Source organism: Urocitellus parryii, chromosome 9 (genome assembly GCF_045843805.1).
Source record: "Urocitellus parryii isolate mUroPar1 chromosome 9, mUroPar1.hap1, whole genome shotgun sequence".
Lineage (NCBI taxonomy): Eukaryota > Metazoa > Chordata > Mammalia > Rodentia > Sciuridae > Urocitellus > Urocitellus parryii.
In genome coordinates, this window is record NC_135539.1 from 88356404 (window position 1) to 88377247 (window position 20844).

The 20844-nt window shown below is 35.0% G+C and overlaps 1 protein-coding gene across 1 annotated transcript in view; it reads left to right on the forward strand.

Annotated features, from left to right (window-relative positions):
- Positions 1-6809: 6809 nt before the first annotated feature.
- Positions 6810-20844, forward strand: part of Kmo (kynurenine 3-monooxygenase) — a 43042-nt gene continuing 29007 nt past the window's right edge. The window contains exons 1-3 of the mRNA XM_026390764.2: positions 6810-6887; positions 18674-18743; positions 19044-19141. Coding sequence (XP_026246549.2) covers positions 6834-6887; positions 18674-18743; positions 19044-19141 — 222 coding nt within the window. The 5' untranslated portion in view covers positions 6810-6833. The remainder of the gene's footprint in view (positions 6888-18673; positions 18744-19043; positions 19142-20844) is intronic.

The window sequence follows — 20844 nt, forward strand, 5'->3', positions numbered from 1 at the left end:
TAGGATATTTAATGAGGGTGAAACCAAGAATTATTTAGTTGTTAAAAGTTCAGAATTTACATATTGCCATTCTAGTGTCTGATGTATTCTGCTCTCTATCCTATCCTCTATAAATCAATGGAAGTGTAACTGATGTGATTCAGCAATCTGTATATGGGGTAAAAATGGGAGTTCATAACCCTCTTGAATTAAACTGTGAAATATGATATATCAAGAAATATGTAATGTTTTGAACGACCAACAATAAAAAAAGAAAAAAAAAGTTCAGAATTTAAAAATTGGAATTATAAAGAATAGTGTTAGCAAACACTGATCCACTTAACCCAAATGTTTATATTTTCTACCATTAAAAGGCAAACAACACTTGCAAATTAATTGTGAAAATGATGTTATCTTTTTCATTGGTTTGACATAAAGCCACAGGAAAAAAAATTACTATCAACTACTATTATTTCCTAGGAAATGCTAATATTTTGGCTTAATTGTTTCATACCTTTGTAAAATAAAACATTACTAGTAATGGAACCATATTTTCTTTCCCATCTTCCCAGTAGCTCTCATTATTTTGATATGCATCCTTGCAGTTCACCTGTGTATTTTAAGCTTCACTTACTGATATACAAAAAAAAAATAGTTTAAAATTTTTACTTTAAAGTTTTACTGTTCTGTAAGTGAATTCTATGCTTTTTAAGATGTAAGATGGAATCTCACTATGTTGAACATACTGACCTCAAACTAGAAATCCTCCTGCCTCAACCTCATGAGTAGCTAGGATCAAAGGCATAAGCCACCACACCTGGCTCCATGATCTTCTTAATTTAATCATGCTTTATTGTGTGGATATTAAATGTTTTATTTATTAGTTTCTTAATGAAGGACATTTTTTGCTATTTTACACAATGCTTTAATGAACATAAATTTATGTTTTTTTCATAGACCACTTCTCTCTTCATTGGGTAATCTCTCTCTTTATTCCTATTGTTTCTATTGTTAAATTCTTCTTTAGATATTGATATTTCTATACTAGTTTTATATTGCTTAATTTTTGCCTGATGAACAGTACCTGTCTTTATGCTAATGAACTGATGATACCAAACTTATTTTTCAAGCCTAGACTCCTCCTCTTAGCTCCAGAGTCACATATCCAATTGTATACTTAATAGCTCTATTTAGTTATCTAACTCAATACTCAGATTTCAATTATCCCGAATAATAAATCTTGATTGGCACCTCTTCCTCAGAAAAGGCGGTACACACTTTAATCCCAGTCCTTTTGGAGGCTGAGGCAGGGAGGATTTCAAATTCAAAGTCAGCTTTAGCAAAAGCCAGGTGCTAAGCAACTCATTGAGACCCTGTCTCTAAATAAAATTCAAAATAGGGCTGAGGATGTGGCTCAGTGGTCAAGTGCCCCTGAGTTCAAAACCCTGGTACAAAAAAAAAAAAAAAAAAAAAAAAAAAAACTATGAATCTTTCTTGATTTTTGAACACTAACCCCATTCCCCAAATATACACATATACTATGCCAATTTTACCAACAAATCCTGGCTATTTTACCTCAAAATTATATCCTTAGTCCATCCACTTTCTTCTCTGATTACTCCCACTGATTTCTATCTGTTAATCAAATAGCCAGGTAGTTTAATACAATAGTAAACATAACAAAGAAGTAAGATATTTAGACAATGGTGGAAGGGCTGCTTCTTTAAGATAAGGTCAAAACATTGCATTTGAGCTAAGATCTAAAGCATGAGAGCCAGCCAAATAAAGATAAAACAGCAGTACTGGCTGAGGCTACAAGTATAAAGAACCTGGTCAACTGAATAAACAATTATTGAGCAATCCAAGTTCATCAGTGAGATGATATTCTGTCACTGTCAACAGTATGAGAATGACGAAAACAAGAGTAAACATTATGAATCCTCTACTAAATTGCATTTTTTTTGTATGTTTTTATTATTCCTAGTAAGGTTGATTTGTTAAATATATAAATAAATATATGTATACAGACATGGAAGGATTCAGTGAATGATGGTAAAGTAAGCTCCTCTTAGAATCATTCTGTTGTCATAAAGCACCTGTTTTAGGAATTAACAAATTACTGAATTCCAATTAAGACAACTTGTTTGCTCTTATTGATACAGGTTACCCTGTATATTCCTAACTTGTCCTACAGCTTCAAGTTCTTCAGTCTCAGAGGATGGGAGAAAACTAAATGGTCAGTTCTGCTCCTCCCACCCCAAGAAGTCCTATAAAGAAAGACAGAGTGGGGCTGGGGCTATAGCTCAGTGGTAGAGTGTCTGCCTTGCACGTGTGAGGCTCTGGGTTTGATCCTCAATGTCACATAAAAATAAATAAATAAATAAATAAATATATAAATAAATAAATATATTGTGTCCACCTATAACTAAAAAAAAAAAAAAAAGGTGGTGATCTTGATCTTCTGAGGTTCTTCCACTGTAATGCTTCCTGCATGACTTTTTAGGAAGAAGAGAGGACTAAATAGCCCGGGTCACCTTGTAACTTCATAATCATTAAACTTTGTTCAAATTTTTGCTGCCTTTTCTCTTAGCAAGTACTTCATGTTATCTTTCAGTTTCTGAAAGTCCTCAACTGTGTTCCACCCAGATTTGTTTTTTCTTGCCTAACGTCATACAAAAAGTTAATTATTTCTTCTTCTTCCAACCCATGGAACATCAACTCTAATGATTACATATTCTACTTTATCAACTCAAACTTCATTTAAGAATTTTTTCTTTTTTCAGTTATGGGCATCGAACCCAGGGCCTCATGCATTCCAGGCAAGTACCTTATCACTGAGCCATATCCCCAGTTCTCATTTAGGTTTGAATTGTCAAAAACAAACAGAAAACAAGATGAGATTTGAAAATTGTTACCTCTGGAAAATAGTCATGTGTTACTGACTGGGAAAAATGAGACATAATAACACAAAATATTTTTATCCATTCCAAGAGCAAACTTTAGTTCTTGTCTCAAAAATAGCCAGGACTTAGTGCCAAAGTGACAGTCATTATCTATCAGCAGATTGTTTACAAAGTAGCTATATAGAACTGCATGATTCATTATAAATCTCTTTTATTTCAAGTATTTTCTAGATATGATATGATGTTTTGGCCAATAACTAGCCTCAAATGGGCCATAAAAGATTCCAAAGGAAAACTATTTCAGAGACAGATAAATTTCACTCATATACCTCACTGAATCACCCACAGGCATATGGCAAAAACAAAAATAAATCATTTCTAAAGCCATATACCAGTGTCTTAAGCTTCAAAATACCTACAGGGTTTTTGTGGGGTTGTTTTTTTTTTTTTGAAACTTGTTTTTTAAAAGATTCATTTAGACAAGAAAATGATTTTTTGAGCACTGCACTTAAAATACTTACATGGAAAGTAGATAACATGAGTATCTACAAGAAGATAAATAACCATCAAACAAACCCACTATAGGAATTCTCAGACACAGATCATAAGGCAATCATGTTTTTTATTTTAAGTAACAAAACACAAGGTTGAGAATATTAGCAAGGATACAGAAAACTAAAAGCAATTTAGTATTTATAAAAAAGAACCAAATAAAAGTTCCAGGATTAAAATTTCTAAAAATCAAAATGAAGAACTGGGTTGGGGATGTAGCTCCATGGTAGAGCACTTGCCCTGCAGGTGAGAGGCCCTGAGTTTGATCCCCAGCACAGAGAGAAAAACAAAACACAACCAAAAAATCAATATATGAGTTTGTCAGCTAATATGACACAGGAGAAAAGTGAATTGGTATATTAAGTAATACATTAAAAGAAACCAGCCATAATGAAGTGCAAAAGAACAAAGGATAAAAATATGATAAAAGAATAAGATATATGGAACATTGAAGAATATTTCAAAAGGTGGTGGCTGAGAATATTCTAGCACTATTGAAAGAAACTGATCCATGTTTAAAAAAACCCACTGATTCTCTAATCAGATTCATATAAAGAAATCCTTACCTAGATAAATCTTAGTGAAACTAAAGAAAACCAAAGACTCAAGTTCAAAGATAAAGATAATAGACTTGATTTTAAAATATTTTATTTTAAAGCTATCATAATTAGGCTGTGGAATAGGCATTGATTTAGGTTAAGTATAGACTAGATGGAATGAAATGGAATAGAAACCTAGAACCAGACTTACACATATATGAACACCCTACCTGCAATAAAGGTATTTGTGAGAAGAGGGAAGCCTTTCATTTAGTAGTACTGGGAATTTGGGGTATTCATTTAGACAAGAAAATAAAATTTTGGCTTCTATATCACAGCACGCACAAATACTAACTCCATGTTGATTATGGACCTAAAATGAAATGTAAATTAAAAATCTCTTAGAAGACAATATGGAAGAATATCTTCATGACCTAAAGACTATAAAAAAAGTAAAACATGACATTAAAAACTATCATACAAAGGAAAAGACTGATAAACTTGAATATGTTTAAATTAAGGGTATTTTTCAATCAAAAGACCCTGCCGAGAAGGCAAAAAGGCAAAACATAGCACACAAGAAAGTATTTGCAACATATATAAACAATAAATCTCATATCCAATGAGAATTTTTCAAAGACATCCTCCCACCAAAAAAATGAGTACTAAACACAAAAGAAGAAAGCCAATTTTTTTTAAAAAAAAAAGTTCACAGGAGTTCAATTTCATTGATTATCAACTTTCTTAATTATTATTGCAAATTAAAAGGAGCATGAGATACAGTCCACACCAACTAGACTATCCAAAACTAAAAATTCCAATAGTACACATGTTGGTGTAATGTAGCAGAAGGAAAACTTCTAAACCCCTTGTCAAGTAAAAATTAGTACGCTACTTTGGAATTTAACTTTGGTATATTTTGGAAGATCAAAAAAAATGCATAACCATCATATGAATCCCAAGGAGATGATACACACACACACACACACACACACACACACACACTCACACAAAACAGCATTATTTGTGATATTAAAATTGAAAACATATAAGAATCCATCAACTATAGAATGGAAAAGTAGTATACAACAATGAACATGAATGAACTAGAGCTACTTGTAACAATACAGATGTATTATTAGAAGCATAATATTCAGAAAAAGAAGCAAGTTGCAAAAATAAAAAAACAGTATGAGCTCATTTATAGCAAAGTTTTTTTAAAAAGACAAAACTAAACTATTTTAGAGATTAATGCACGCCACTACAATTATGAATAATAGTAAAGAAGTAATAAAGTAGGAATATTGGTAACGTCTATGAACTATGAATGATAAGCAATGGACTTGTAGACTTCTGGGATTTGGGTGATATTCTTTCTGGACTGGAAAGGTAGTTACATAGGTGCTTGCTTGACAGAAAGTTGTTACTCTTTACATTTGTGCTTTATGTACTTTTTGTGCTAGAGTGTATAATTTTTAAAAGCTTTTAAAAAGAGTATTTTCTATATACTGATATTGAAGTATTCTTGAATTGTATGTTGTAAATTGAAAAAATAGAATGGGAAAAAGGTCTTAATTTTGCTACTCATTATATTTTTAAAAGAAAGGAGGGAAGAAAATGAGGGGTAGAGCAAGAGCAAGTGAGAAAGAAGCAAGAAAGAAAAGACAGAGAAGGGAGAGATAAAATAAGCTTGTAGAAGAGTAGGGAAAATCCACACACATAAACCACTGCCCATTGGTTGTCTCTGGGCAGGGAAAGTAGGCTGCCAAAGAGACGGTGTTAGAAGAATTGCTTTTTTGCTGTATATCTTTTTTGGCCTTGACTTTCATACCGTGTAAACATATTACCTATTCAAAATTTAAAAAAAAATTAAAATACCTAACAAAAAAATTTGTCAGTAATTCTCACCATACTTATCCACAAGGGGTCACTATTGAATGAATTTTAGGTCCTACAGAAGAAAAAATCATTTTGAATTTTTTGTACTCTCATCAAGAAGTGAGAAAGCATCTTCATTTATGTTCTTAATTCATATAACATCATGTTTCAGAAAAAAATTGCATCTTGCAAATATGCAAAAATAAATAAATAAACAATATACATTTCACCTGAGGTGAAAAGGACAAAAGACTAGGTAGATTATAAGGTGTGAAGAACTAAAGTATGTCAATTACATAACTAAAAATCTTGTACAGGAATATATTAATTCCTGAAAAAATTTTCCCTGTTAGCTTCTGCTAAAGAATCCATGGTTCCCTTTAAGTGAAATTACTGATAAGTCTTCATTATAAGAATAATTCATGGATAAATTTTTAAAAGTGCCATCTTAATTTTTTTATTTTTTAAAAAATCTGTGCTAGTTATACATGACAGTAGAATGAATTTTTACACATAGATGGAGTATAACTTCTCATTCTTCTGTTTGTACATGATGTAGAGTTACAGCGGTCATGTACTGTGTCATCTTAAATACAACATGTTTAGAGGCTTCAAACGAGGGAAGTTCCATTCATAGTTAATTATGAATGAAAATGAAACTAACAAATGCATAGAAAAAGGGGAAGAACACAAGACTGTTTTAAAAACCCCATGTCTTATACATAAGATAGTGTCTTCACTTTGCCAGATTTTTCAAAATTTGGTTATTGCAACACAACCTGCTTTTTCTCAAAGTTAAGTTGATCGGACTTTGGCTACTGATGGGTTAAGTGCTAGCAAGGGACCTTAGCCCTGACCAAACATTTTGGTTGGTTCACAGAGAACTGGGATTTCAGCAGTATAAAGACCAAGAAAAATCAGTGTATAGGACAGAGCTCCCTCAGTGACAGAAGCAACAACTGTGAAAAGTGCTTTGGCAGTTATGGACTCATCTGATATTCGAAGGAAAAAAGTAGCTGTCATCGGTGGTGGCTTGGTAAGAATCTATTCAGATGTATTGTTATTGTTGGTGTTGTTATATTAACTGTTATTACTCTTAATAACTACTATTCATCATTTGTACAGATTGTTAATTTTCTTATAAAACTTTTCTAATATTTAAATATGCCTGTTTTAAATATACCATTGATTTTTAACTTGTTCTTTTCCAGGAAAGTTATTTTATATTCATTAAGTACAAAGATGTCTATTTCCCTTCATCATTTTGGTGTAGAATTAAAATAAATAGATAAATAAATAAATAAATAAATAAAGCAAATTGAAGTTGATTTTCTTCCCAAATAAGCTATGTTTTAATAAACAGATATTAGTCTTAATAGTCATTTTAATTAAAGCATTGACTTCACTTTGGTTAATAACACAGTTAATACTGTTTAATGAGAATTAGAGTTAAGAAATGTGAAACTAATGTTTTAAATCCTGTTGGATGGTCAGTAGTTATTTGAGTAATTGGGAACAATACTTATGTAGTTGCCTGACTTATTTGGCTGCTCCAATGCTGCACCTAGCATGGAGGAGTGAGGTGCTCACTGGTGAGATAAAAGTGCTGGAACTTGGCCCACACCTAGAGAGAGAGAAGTGTTGATTTTTTTGTTTCCTTAGTTATAGGGCCAAAGCTGGTTCTCTATTGAATTTAGCCTCCAGAAAACTAAATTTTTTCTTCCCTCAGCAGAATACCTCTTTTAGAATAAAAATATTCCAACTAGTTAAAATTTAATCATTTTTGTTTTCACCTTTGGTCAAATCATTTTCAGGCCTTTAACTCATAGGTATTCATTCCTTCACTCATTTATTTACTCAACAAAAAGTTATTGAAGGCTTAACACCATATGAGACTATATAGAGATTGATAGATTTATGCCACACAATATCCAATGAATGCTAATTTTGGCTTTTGTTCTGCTTTCTTTATTGTCTTCTCCCCCAAGTGCTAGGACATTCCTTTCATATTTTGAAATTCAAATTTCAAAATGGTAAGGAATGTTGTCACATGCCACATGGGTCACCGGTTGTGACATATGATTTTATTGCTTCATACCAGACTACTGTCTAGTTCTTTTCTATCAAAATATTATACAAAATGAAAATCCATTAATTTAACAAAATCATATTGTGTATTTACTCTGTGTGAACATTGTTTTCAGAAGTAGGGATACAGGGATGAATCAACAATGAAAACAATGGAAGAAAACAGATAAGATAATTTCAGATAGGAATGCAAATCCAGACAGGGTAATGTGGTTGTCCTGAGGGTACCTGTTTAGAGTGTGGTCAAGGATGGCCTCTCTAAGGAGGGGGTTTTTGTCCAGAAATATGAATGATGAGAAAGAACCAACCATGGAAGATCTAGAGAAAGAGCATTTGGGTGAGAGGAAACTGACAGAAGAAAAACCCTGGGACTTCAATGAGCTGCAACTGTTCCAAGAGCAGAACAAGACCAGAGGAGCAGCTGGTCAGGATGGAGAAGCTGGCACAGCCAGATCTTGTAGGATCTGGAAGGCCAGGTGAGAAGATCCAGATTTTATTCCAATTACAATGGAAAGCCATAGGAAGATTTTAGGGGGAAAAAATAGCTGAGTTTAAAAAGTCCTTTAAGCTTTTACATAGAGAATGACTGGGGAAACTTTAAGAAGATAGACCAGTTAGAAAGCTGCTGATCCAAGACTTGAACAAGGGCAGCATTTAGAATGTCTCTTAAAATGTCTCTTAGAACTTCAAGGAGAGAGATAACAAATTTGTGATTGGATATATGATTTTGGAAGGCACAGATATGTGGGTGTCATCTCATTATGGAATCACTTCATACATGTGCCATCGAAAGAGCTCAGCTTTCATTCTGAGAGTTTGTGTCTTACAGCTGTAGATGTTAGATTCTGTCATGGATTTACAGGCTAAATGGTATTGATGGCAAACTGGCCCCAAATGGTGTTTCTGTATTGTCCGCATGGCATTGCTTTAAGAGAAGCAATTGTCTTTCAACTGAAGAGGAATTAGAAGCAGTGAGAGTCTTTAATGAGGTCTGTCTAAAACACTGAATCTGGAATCTAATCAAAACTCACTATAAAACCTTCTAAAAATAATCTTGCCCTCACCAGTTTGAATCTCTTTTTTACATGCTTTGCAACTACTCCAGGAGCAAAACAAAGGAAGATCAAGAAGGTTTCTTCTGCTCTAGGCTGTCACATTTCTCTTCTAAGCTCACGTAAGACTCTCTTCTTTCTCCCTTCTCTCTGCTTTCTCATTCCCTCTTATCCTTATTTCATTCTTGTCTGGTAGGTAGCTAGGCCCAAGAGCCAATGGGGCAGGTAGAAAGATGGTGTGGATCAGGAGTTGCTGAGTTTTTGCCCCACTCATCAGATTTGACATTTGGTGGACTGCTTCCTTACTAGGATTTTAGAAAAAGAAATCAATGTGCACCATATAATTGTTTATAATGCTAAAAATAAAATAACTTGACTAGCCAAATAGAAGTGCATTGCATACAATTAAATGTAATGCAATTCTTATTTTTATTTAATATATTTTCTGACCCAGAAATATATTCACAATATACCATACACTTTTTAGGAAAAAAATGATGATAAGAAATATACAGACTGATATAATTTTAAAAGAAAATATCATAAACTTTATATATACATATAAAAATGTGACTACTGGTTGACTCTGGTGGTAAGATTGTGGAAGAATGCCATCTTTTCTTTAGCAATTTTTTACCTTATTGATAGCACTTTATTTATTTATTTATTATTTATTTATATGTGGTGCTGAGAATCAAACCCAGTTCCTTACACATGCCAGGCAAGTGCGCTACCACTGAGCGCCAGCCCCAGCCCACAAGAATACTATCTTTATTTATGTTTATCTGTACTTCTTAATTTTTATTAAAAATTTTAGGTTCTTACTATGTATCAGGTATTGTGGTTTGTGCCCCCAAAAGAAAGATGGATGTAAATATCATTTCTGCTGGGGGAGTCAGATTAGAAATGCAAATAAATAATTCAACTCATTGTGAGAGATGTTACTACACATATTGCACATATGTGGAATTGCAGAAGAAATGTCAAATAAGTAATTCATAGGAGGTGATAAAAACTGCACTGAGAACATGAGTCTTGAAGGAAAGGTAAAAATTTTCCAAATACATAAAGCAGGAAAGAATAGTTCAGACAAAAGAAACGCTATATTTAAAGGCAAGAAATAAAAAAGTGCATGGCATATTTAGTTTCTAGTGAGGCAAATGACTTGAACAGGTAGAAACTGAGGAAGGAGAGGGTTAGTAGAACACCCCTGCAATAGCCCAGGCAAAAAGTAAGGACGCCCATGTAAGAGGTGAGTAGGAGGAGATCTGTTTTGAAAAAGATTCAAGAGGAGCAACTAATGGGCCTTATTGCCTAAGTATATTATCGGTAGAGAGGGTTGTTTGACATTACCTGAGCCATCCTGGTAGGTAAATTACTGTATGCTGTTGCCATTTCCAGAAGATATAGAATTCAGAAGGAGAGGAAGGTTTATGAACACAGCATACAGGAGAAGGTTGAGGGACAAGAACAAGTGAAATTTTAGTCATGTGGAGATGGAGATGTCTGTCAGCACCCTAGTACACAGATTCTATAGTCAGAAATAGAGCTCAAGAGAAAGATCAAGACTCTTAGTTAACCCCAGAATCCCCACAGAAAGAATGTAGGATGTTCAAAAAAACAGATCATGACGATCACTGATTGGTTTTAGAGACCAAGTGCAGATGTTTTAGATCAGAAACTTTAGGGTAAGGTTTAAACAATAAAATAGACTTGGGCATAACAGATGCAATTCTAGCCAGTGCTATAGTTACTAACAAAGTAGGAAGATATTTTTATGTGCCTATTACATAATAAGTAGAATTATTCTGATTTTTTTCTCTAATATGTTCAAAGATCACTTTTTTTTTTTTTTTTTTTGGAGCAAGATCAGGTAACCAGGGATTGAACTCAAGGGCACTCAACTACTGAGCCACACCCCCCAGCCCTGTTTTATTTAGAGACAGGGTCTCATTGAGTTGCTCAGTGCCTCTCTTTTGCTAAGGCTGGCTTTGAACTTATGATCCTCCTGCCTCACCTCCAGAGCTGCTGGAATTAAAGACATGCACCACTGCACCTGGCTTAAAGATCACATTATTGAGAGACGAAATTATAGTTCCATGATACAATATAGATTTCAAGAGATATAAAACATGTTTTTAAAAACTTTGATAATAAACTTAGAAACACCTATGATCCTTAGGGAGATTTTTAACAGTAGTTGACATGTGTATAAAGTCATATTATCAGATTAATTTAAAACATATTAGAGGGCTAGGGGTGTGGCTCAGTGTTAGGGCACTGCCTAGAATGTGTAAGGCCCTGGGTTCAATCCTCAGTACCACATACAAATAAAGAAAAGTATTGTGTCTATCTACTACTAAAAAAATTTTTTAAAATATATTACAAAAAAAGGAATGAAATGCATGAATTTTAATAATCATTATTTCCCTTTCCCATTAGGGTCAACATTTGTAAATTAAAAGGTATGGTGTATTAGTTAGCTTTCTGCCACTATAACAAATACCTGAGATAAATCAACTTACAAAAAGAGAAGGTTTATTTTGATTCGCAATTTGGGCCTGTGGTGAGGCAGGGCATCATGGTGGAGAGCCCATCACAGAGGAAAACCACTCATCTCCTAGCAGCTGGGAAGTGAAAAGAAGAAAAAGAAGGGGCTGGGTTCTATAACTCCAGTGATCTAAAAACCTCCCACTAGGTCCCACCTCTTAAACATTCAACCACTTCCCAAAAATACCATGTTGGAAACAAAAACATTAATACATGGTCGTTTGGGGGACATTCCAAATCCAAACTATATGTATAATGTTCCATCATCATTGGCAAGTTGAATAATCACTATTGGAGGGGTCACAGGCGAGTCAGTCGGAAAACCATACAGTGAAATACATGATAGATATACTTCCATGTTTGCATAAAATAAATTTACAAATAATGTTTTTTAAAATTGGTAAATGAGACATCCATACAACGGACTAAGATGGGTTCAAAGCACATGACCCATAAAGAGGGAAGTATAAGGAATGAGAAAAAGAAAGGAGATAATGATAAATTGGGTAAATCCATAATTATGTAACCAAGGAATCTCCTTGAAGCTCATCTTATGCACAGATGTGCTAGATTGGGTTGTTAACAGAACCTTTAATTTACAAATTATTTTGTCATCAAAACAGTTCAGGCTTTGGTGCTTTAAAACAAATACAGAAACTCTTCATAATTGTTCATCTTCTTAATGGAAGCTGTTTTATTTCTCCTGGGTGTTTCATTCTGCCCAATTTCTTTCCCCCACCCCAACAACCTCTTCCCTATTTATGGTCAGGAACCCAGCTGTGCCTCAACCAAGAGTTTGTGGGGGCTTAGAATGGTTTACACACCACATTTCCATTTATATCTTTTTATCTTAGTCTATTTGCCAGTCTAACAAGTAAACTGGTTTTGACAGTTTTTCCCAATTAAGCACATTTTACAGAAAGTGAGAAATAGAAACAGAGTTAGAGTCTAAAAGCTACATTATTAGTCACATTACTATCCCTTCCAACTAAACATATATAGCATATAGAAATATTTTTTCCTCTTAAGTCATTTGAGTCTCAACTGCACAGAATAAGACTCATTAAAACCTTTGACACATTCTAATGACTAGCCTTGGAGAATACACTTTTATTTACTGCTTTTTTGTTTATTAAATATACCACCGAACATCTGAAAACCCACATTCAACTCAAAAATTAACACATTCCAACCTTTATGCTTCTCCTCCACCCATTAGAAGCATAGTTTTGAAGTGTGTCATTCTTTTGTCTTTTTATTTATACTTTTATCATATATATTATTTAGACATATACAAATAATACATATATTTTTTAAAAATTAGATGCATACATATATCTATGGTTCAGTTTTGTCTTTGTAAGAATATCATGCAGTTTGAAATCATCTGGGATTTACTCTTTTAACTTACAGTATTGCTGATATATTCATATTATTGTATTTCATCATGTGACTCTACCATACTTTATTCATTCATTCCTCTGTGGTGGTCATTTTGGCTGTGTGCAATATATTTGCTTTTTCATTTAGTTATAAAAAGTGCTGTTATGAACATTCTGGCACATGTCTTCTGATGAACAAACAGCAGAACTTTCTCTTGGCCTTATTCCATGAAGGGAAATTGCTGGTTTGTCAGACATGTGAAAATTCAACTTGACAAGATAATTATAAGCAAAGCATAAGAGATCTTGTTGGCCCTAATCCTCTCTAGCACTTGATATTTTCATGAACCAAACATCAGATTTAATTTTATTGTGTTTACACCACCTGAAGTTCCTTCTTTTCTCCTTCTGTCATGAAGAATCATGAATACATGTTCAATTGCAAATACACAAAAAGGCTTTGCAGAGACATGCATCTACACTGTACTTGCCAGCCTGTCATCATCGATCAACCTCTGGGCCACTTCTCTCCAATACTAAAGACTTCAGTATTGACACATTTTCCCCCCCTGTCTTCCAGCCCTGCCATCACCCTGAGTGACTATTGAAGTTCATACTGTTGACCCATCCAGATCCCCAGTCCCTCAGTTCCTTAACCTTCCCATCTCTCCCACTCTCATGACTTCAGACTCCATGTCCTACTGCTCCACATACTTGACTGTCACTCCACCAAATGGTCACATTTGTAGTAAGAGTGTCATATCTAAGACTGTCTGGTTAAAAACTCCCTAACATTCTAGCTTTCTCATTCAGGTACTGTAACTGTTCCTGCTGAAGTCATCCTACTTCTCACTGTTCATTAGCCCTTCTCTATCTTCCTTTAGTCCTATTCAGCATGGTGGTGATGGTCCGTTAATTCAGCTAATATTCTCAACACATTTTCTTCATTGTCCTTCCATCTGACCCAACTAGCTAATTCTCCTCCTACTTGATGTCAGAAGTCTTCTTCCTCTGCATTAAAATCCAGGTCAGTGCTACAAGAAAAAGAAATTGTACAACCCTACACCTTGGTGCCATTTATAAATTCATGGTCTCTTTTGTAGTCAGCTTTTTCACTGCTGTGACCAAAAACCTGAAAAGAACAGTTAGAGAAAGATAATTTGATTTGGGGGTCTCATGGATTCAGAAGTCTCAGTCCACAGATGGCCAACTCCATTCCTGGGGGCCTGAGGCAAGGCAGAACATGATGGCAGAAAATTGTGATGAAGGAAAATGGTTCAAGACATCACACCAGGAAGCAGAGAGTCCCCTCACACAGAAAAAATACATACCCCAAAGGCATGCCCCCAATGACTCACTTCCTCCAGTCACACCCTACTGCCTACAGTTACCACCCCGTTAATTCCTATCAGGAGATTAATGCACTGATTAGATTAAGGCTTTCCTAATACAATCATTTCACCTCTAAACTTTCTTTCATCGTCTTACACATGAGCTATTGCAGAATACCTCATATCTAAACCGTAATAGTCTCTATCCTAAACTGAATCTCCAATACTGTTCAGCTATACCTCTAGTTGATTAGGTCATGTCCTGAAATCAGATTGGATATGTCTGAATCTCAATGTCAACTCTATCACTCATTAGTGCTAATTTCTTTGTGCTTCAATTTTAATATCTCCCAAATAAGATAATAGTAGTATTTAATTAGTAAGACTGCAGTGAAGTTTAAATGAGTTACAATAGTGAATGGTAAATTACAATAATTTCATGAGTATTATATGTTGTTATTATTATTTCTTTAATCAGATTTCATTATTTCATTCTTTCTAGTAGTTATTTTAAACCCATGTGATGTACTTCTCAGAGCCCTCTTTCTCTTGACCCTTATTTGGCTACCCTGCTACTCATCCTGCTCGGTTTCTAAGTTCGGCTTTCCTTTTTTTTTTTTCTATTAATTCATATCTTACCCCACTCCATACTCCTGAATTTGAGTTAAAGATTCTCCCTCTCTACCCTCAATGCTGCATTCCCCCATCATTCTATGTATCATTGGTATTAGTCTATTAGGCTATTGGTATTAGTCTGTGATCTCCTTAAGAGGTCTGGGTGTATCTTGTTCTCTGTTGTATCTCTAGCACCTAGCATGGAGGTGGCACACAGGAAAAAAAATCAATATATATGTGGTAAATAAATATATAAATAATAAGTGAAAAAATGAAGACTCAAAAAAGACTTAAACTCCCTGAGAACAGCAATTGTATATTACTGTTGGATCACCTTAATACCTAGAAAGGAATTTTAAAATACTAAGGAATCAAGAAATATTTTGAAAATGATCATTTTTTTTTCTCTCTTGAAAAATCACTTTTAAGTTTCCAAAATAATTCATATTCTTTGTCAGCTTCATCTCTACATGGCAAAAGAGTCTCATCTCCCAAAGATCAACCAAAAGTAACATTATCAACAAAGGTTTTCCAGTTTTCTTGTCCTAGTTATCTATTGCTGTGCAACAAACAACCACAAAACTTAGTGGCCTAAGATGATAATCTATTATTATATCTCCGGTCTGTGGGTAGTCTGTCATATGGCTGGAACAGCAACCATCTGTAAAGCTTCACCAATTTGGATATCCAATTTGACACTAGCAGTTGGTGCTGGCAATTGGTGGATGAGGCTTTTGATTGGAATAACTACACATAGACTGTCCAGGTGGCTTGGGTTTCTCATAAGACTTGGGCCTCCAAGTATTTACTATTCTTACGTGATAACTGGCTTCCAAAAACAGGAAGCAGAAGCTTCCGGACCAGCTAAACACTATGCTTAGAAATGACTCAAGTATCACTTCTTCTTTCCTTTTTTCTAGTACAGAGGATTAAACCCAGGAGTACTCTACTACTGACCTATATCCCTAACACTTTTTAGTTTTTAGTTTGATACAGGATCTAGCTGAGTGGCCCAGGTTGGTCTCCAATTTGCCATCCTCCTGCCTCAGGCTCCCTAGTAGCTGGGATTACAGGCGTGTGCCACCATGATTTGCTCAAGTGTCACTTCTGCAGCATCTTGTATATTTATTTATTGCACTGCTGGGGCTGGAACCTAGGGCCTTGTGCATGCTAGGCAAGCACTTTATCGCTGAGTTACACTAACAGCCTCTAATGAATTTTATTGGTCAAAGCTCTCATGAGCCCTCCTGAATTTAAAAGAGTGAAAAAATAATTTGTCTCTTGATGAAGGAATATCAGGTTACATTACAGAGGACGATAAAAGGTATTGTTATGACCATCTTTGAAAAAATACAATCTGTTATATTCCTTAAGGAAAAATTAGTCCCCCCCTTTTTTTTTTTGGTGTGTGTTCATTAGGACTTATATTGCCTGCCTGCCTTTTTTACCCCCATTTATTTTTAACTGAGCCAAGAGTTCTTTGCAAGGAATTTCTGATGTTAACTTATATGCACACCAAACTTTGAATAAATGGAATAAAATCACAGTTCTCAAATATATATGTCTTTTAAAAATGTACTTAGAAGTTTGTGATGGATTTATTATGCATTTTTAAATAATCCATATTAGAAGTTTAAATATTCAATATTTAAGCTTGGGAAATATTCAATTTTTATGTAAAAAGTGAGCTTTCATACTAAAAAATGGGCTATTAAGCATTAGTTCATACATTTGTCTCTTTTTAACTTAAATTGAGTGTTCACTGGGCACAAAAACTTGTTTTGGTAACCTTTAGATTCCTAAACTTTAGCATAAGTTTTGCATAGCAATTACTCAATAAAGTTTGGTTGTGAATTTTACTTTAAAATATATGATAGAAGCTGGGAATTAAAATGGTGAGCAAAACTGGGCGATATAGCCTAGTGGGGTAAACATATTGATTATAGATTCACTTTAAAGACATAAACTTTCCATTGTGACAAGCTCTTTGTATTGGTTTGCTAGGGTTGCTAAAATTAAGTACCATAAACAGGGTGGCTTAAAGAATACAAATGTATATTTAACAATTTTGGAGGCTAGAATTCCAAGGTAAGGGCATCAGGATCTGCTCCAGGTATCTTTCTTTGGCTTGTAGATGGCCATCTTCTCCATATGACTCTTCTTCTATTCATGTCTGTGTGAGTCCACATTCCCCCTTTTATAAGAATGGTGGTAGTAATATTGGATTTGGGTCCACCCTAATGGTCTCATTTTAACCTGATTATCTCTGTCTACACTTTATCTCCAAATAAGGTACTGAGGGTTGGGACTCCAGTGTATGAGGTTGGAAGGATGCAATTTCGCTTATTATGCTTCTCAGAGGAAAAGTCCACAGCACTCTGAGAATTCATTAAGAGGGGAATCTGAGGTGGAGAGGCCAAGGAAGGCTTCCCTAAGGAAGTGAAACGAGTAGAAACCTGGAGGTTGGGTGGGAGCTTATGAAACCAAGAGGGAAGGGAATTTCTGATCATGGAAATAATATATGGTAAATTCCCCTGTGAGAGAAAGCATTGTGAATACAAGTGGCTGAAAGAAGTCTAGCAAGACTGAGGCAGAAGGGGACATGATTGAATCTGTATAATAAACAAATACGAGAAAATCTGAGTCCTATTATGGTGTAACTTTTTTCCCCCAGAGAGAATTTGTTTGCTTCTGTTAGTTGGCTGTAGTTACAAGTAATCCCAGACAAACAGAATCCTCTCAGGAACAGAGATAATTCCCAAACTTCAATCCCTTTGACCACTGGTTCCTTTCCAGTTTACCCTCCTCCTCTTTTGGGTCCTTACCCAATGGTGGGGGTTGGGGTGGTCTTAGTCATATATCTCAGAACTTGCCCTTCTCAACAGAAGTTTGTGTGTTCCAAACTCCAAATTTTGGGCTTCCAGCTTCATGAGTCTATCAAAAATGCTGCTGAAGTTCTCAGCTTCTTCTACCATCAGCAGATGCCTATGATGCTTAGGCAGAGATTCCACTTCCATGTGTAAAACCTTAGAGAAAAATTATCTGATAGGTAACAGAACACATGTACCAAAATGTTCTCTGAAACATGTGAGTCATATTCCCGGACTAGAAACAACTCAAATATCCACTGAGAGTAGGATGGATGAATCACATCTGTGATATTTCATGCAATGAAGAATCAGAGAGGACTAAAAATGGATGACTTGAAGCTAACACCTAATTATATGAATGGAATTCATAAATACAATGCTGTGTTAAAGAAGCAAAATGCAAAAAAAAATACAGAATGATTTTAATTATATGGTTCAAAATTGGGCAAAAGTAAACTATATTGCTTAGTCACATATACATAAATGGTAGAATTATGAAGAAGCAAAGATAGTTATTACAAAAAATCAGAGTAATGTTTACACTAAGTAAGAGTATTGTAACTGGGTGGAGGTGGCAAGGGTGGTGTTAGAGGGGACTGGTAATTTTCTACTTCTTGATCTGAGTAATGATTTTAATATCAAAAAATTCTTTCCAATTATTCTATAAAGTGTACAATGTACACTGTTTCATGTTCTTTCCATATGAAAGTTATATTTCACCATAAAAAGTTAAAAAACAAAAACAAAAAAAGTACATCTAATACTACACCACTAAATCTTGAATTAATCTTACTATTTTTGCAACCAGTATTCTCTAGCAGTAACTGAGTGAAACAATATAACAATCGTGACACCAATATTTTGTTTTACCAGTAAAAATTCCCTATGTGTGAGATTACATAAAATTTTAAAAATAAATTGTTTTGATTCTTAGGTTGGATCATTAAATGCATGCTTCCTTGCAAAGAGGAATTTCCAAGTCGATGTATATGAAGCTAGGGAGGGTAAGTCAATAGTGAAAAATGTGAGATGTGACCCTAATTCTTTGACCTCTTTTTTTTTTAGATTTTTCTGAATACAAAAATGTTTTTAATAAAATAAATTTAAAAATAAGAACTGTTGGACTATTTTTAAAGCCTCAGTGATCTACATTTAATATAATGCTCATTTGCTATTTGTAATTTTTAGAAGAGTTTAAGAGTCTTTGAGTTTAATTCTGAATGTAATAGTTTCAGGTGCAACAATATGCTCATCCTCTGCCTATACGGTGTAATTAACCATGGTGTCTGCTTCCAATGTCTTAGATATCCGAGTGGCTAACTTTGCACGTGGAAGAAGCATTAACTTGGCCCTTTCTTATAGAGGACGACAGGCATTGAAAGCCATCGGCCTAGAAGAACAGGTACCTTGTTATTGTGTTTTCTTATAGAAGATAATATTTAATGTTTTTCAAAAAATTCTGTGGTCTTGTTTCTATCCTGGTATGAAGAAACATTTAATGTCAAGGACCTCTGCATGAAAATTCATTCTACAAAAGTTTTCAAACTTCTAAATTTGACATTTTTGACAAACCTGGGGGATTTGAGGTGACAGAGGTCACTACAACCTCACCTGATGACTGCTTCTGACACTGGGCTTTCATAGATTTTGGATCTTTGCCTAAGAAAAAAAGAGAGTGTGGAAATGGCATCCAGGATGAGAGGTGGCAGATAAAATTCAATTTTATTTTTATTACATGGGACCATAATCTCTTATTCTGAACTCTGCACCCCAACAGAGCTTAGAAAATAGAAAAGTTTTCATCACTTATTTAACAACAAAACTTGACCTGACACAAGCCTTTATGGTCTAATTTTAAGATTCTACTTAGTATAAATGTTGTTTTAATTAGCTTTTCCTCGCTGTGACCAAAATACCTTACAAGAACAATTTAGAGGAGGAAAAGTTTATATTTGCTCACAATTTCAGAGGTTTAGTCCATGGTTGACTGACTCCATAGCTCTGGCCCCAAGGTGAGGTAGAACATCATGGCAGAAGGGTGTGGTAGAGGAAAGCACCTCAGTATGTGACAGCCAGGAAGCAGAGGGAGCTCAGCTCACTAGGGACAAATACCTATCCCAAAGGAAAATCAACAGTGACCTGCCTCCACCATCAACAACCTACCTGCCTATAGTTAACACCCAGTAAATCTGTATCAGTGGGTGGGAGTCGAGACGCAGCCCAGACTGCCCACACCAGCCTGTGTAGGACTCAGGCTCACAGCAGGCCAGGGTCTGCACCTCCACTGGCAGGGCAGAACCCACCAGAGCCTAGCCTCTGGCACAGGACCGCCACTTCCAACCAGCAGACTACCAGGGGAGGTCAAGCCCACATCCACCCACATTGGCCTGTGCAGGGCCCAGGCTCACAGTAGGCCTGGGTCTACCCCTCCACCAGCAGGCACCCATGGAGCCCAACTTCTGGCACAGGACTGCCTCTCCTGGCCAGCAGACTACCAAAGACATCCAGGTAAAGGGTTGGGAAAAATACACCTCAAAGCCCTAGAAAAAGAACAAATCAACACCCAAAGCAGCAGAAGATAGTAAATAATTTAAATTGGAGCTGAAGTCAATGAAATTGAAAAAATTGACAGAACAAAAAGTTCAAAAAAGTTGGTTCTTTGAAGAAATAAATAAAATTGACAGACCCTTAGCCATGCTAGTTAAGACAAGGAGAGAGAAAATTCAAATCACTAACATACGTGATGAGAAAGGGAATATCACAACAGACACTATAGAAATACAAAAGATAATTAGAAATTATTTTGAAAACTTGTATTCTAATAAAATAGAAAATATTGAAGGCATTGACAAATTTCTAGAATCATATAATTTGCCCAAATTGAATCAGGTTGATATGCACAATTTAAACAGATCAATTTCAAGTGATAAAATAACAGACGCCATCAAAAGTCTACCAATCAAGAAAATCCCAGGACCTGATGGATACACAGCCAAGTTCTACAAGACCTTTAAAGAAGAACTAATACCAATACTCTTCAATTTATTTCATGAAATATAAAAAGAGGGAGCACTTCCAAACTCATTCTATGAGGCCAGTATCACC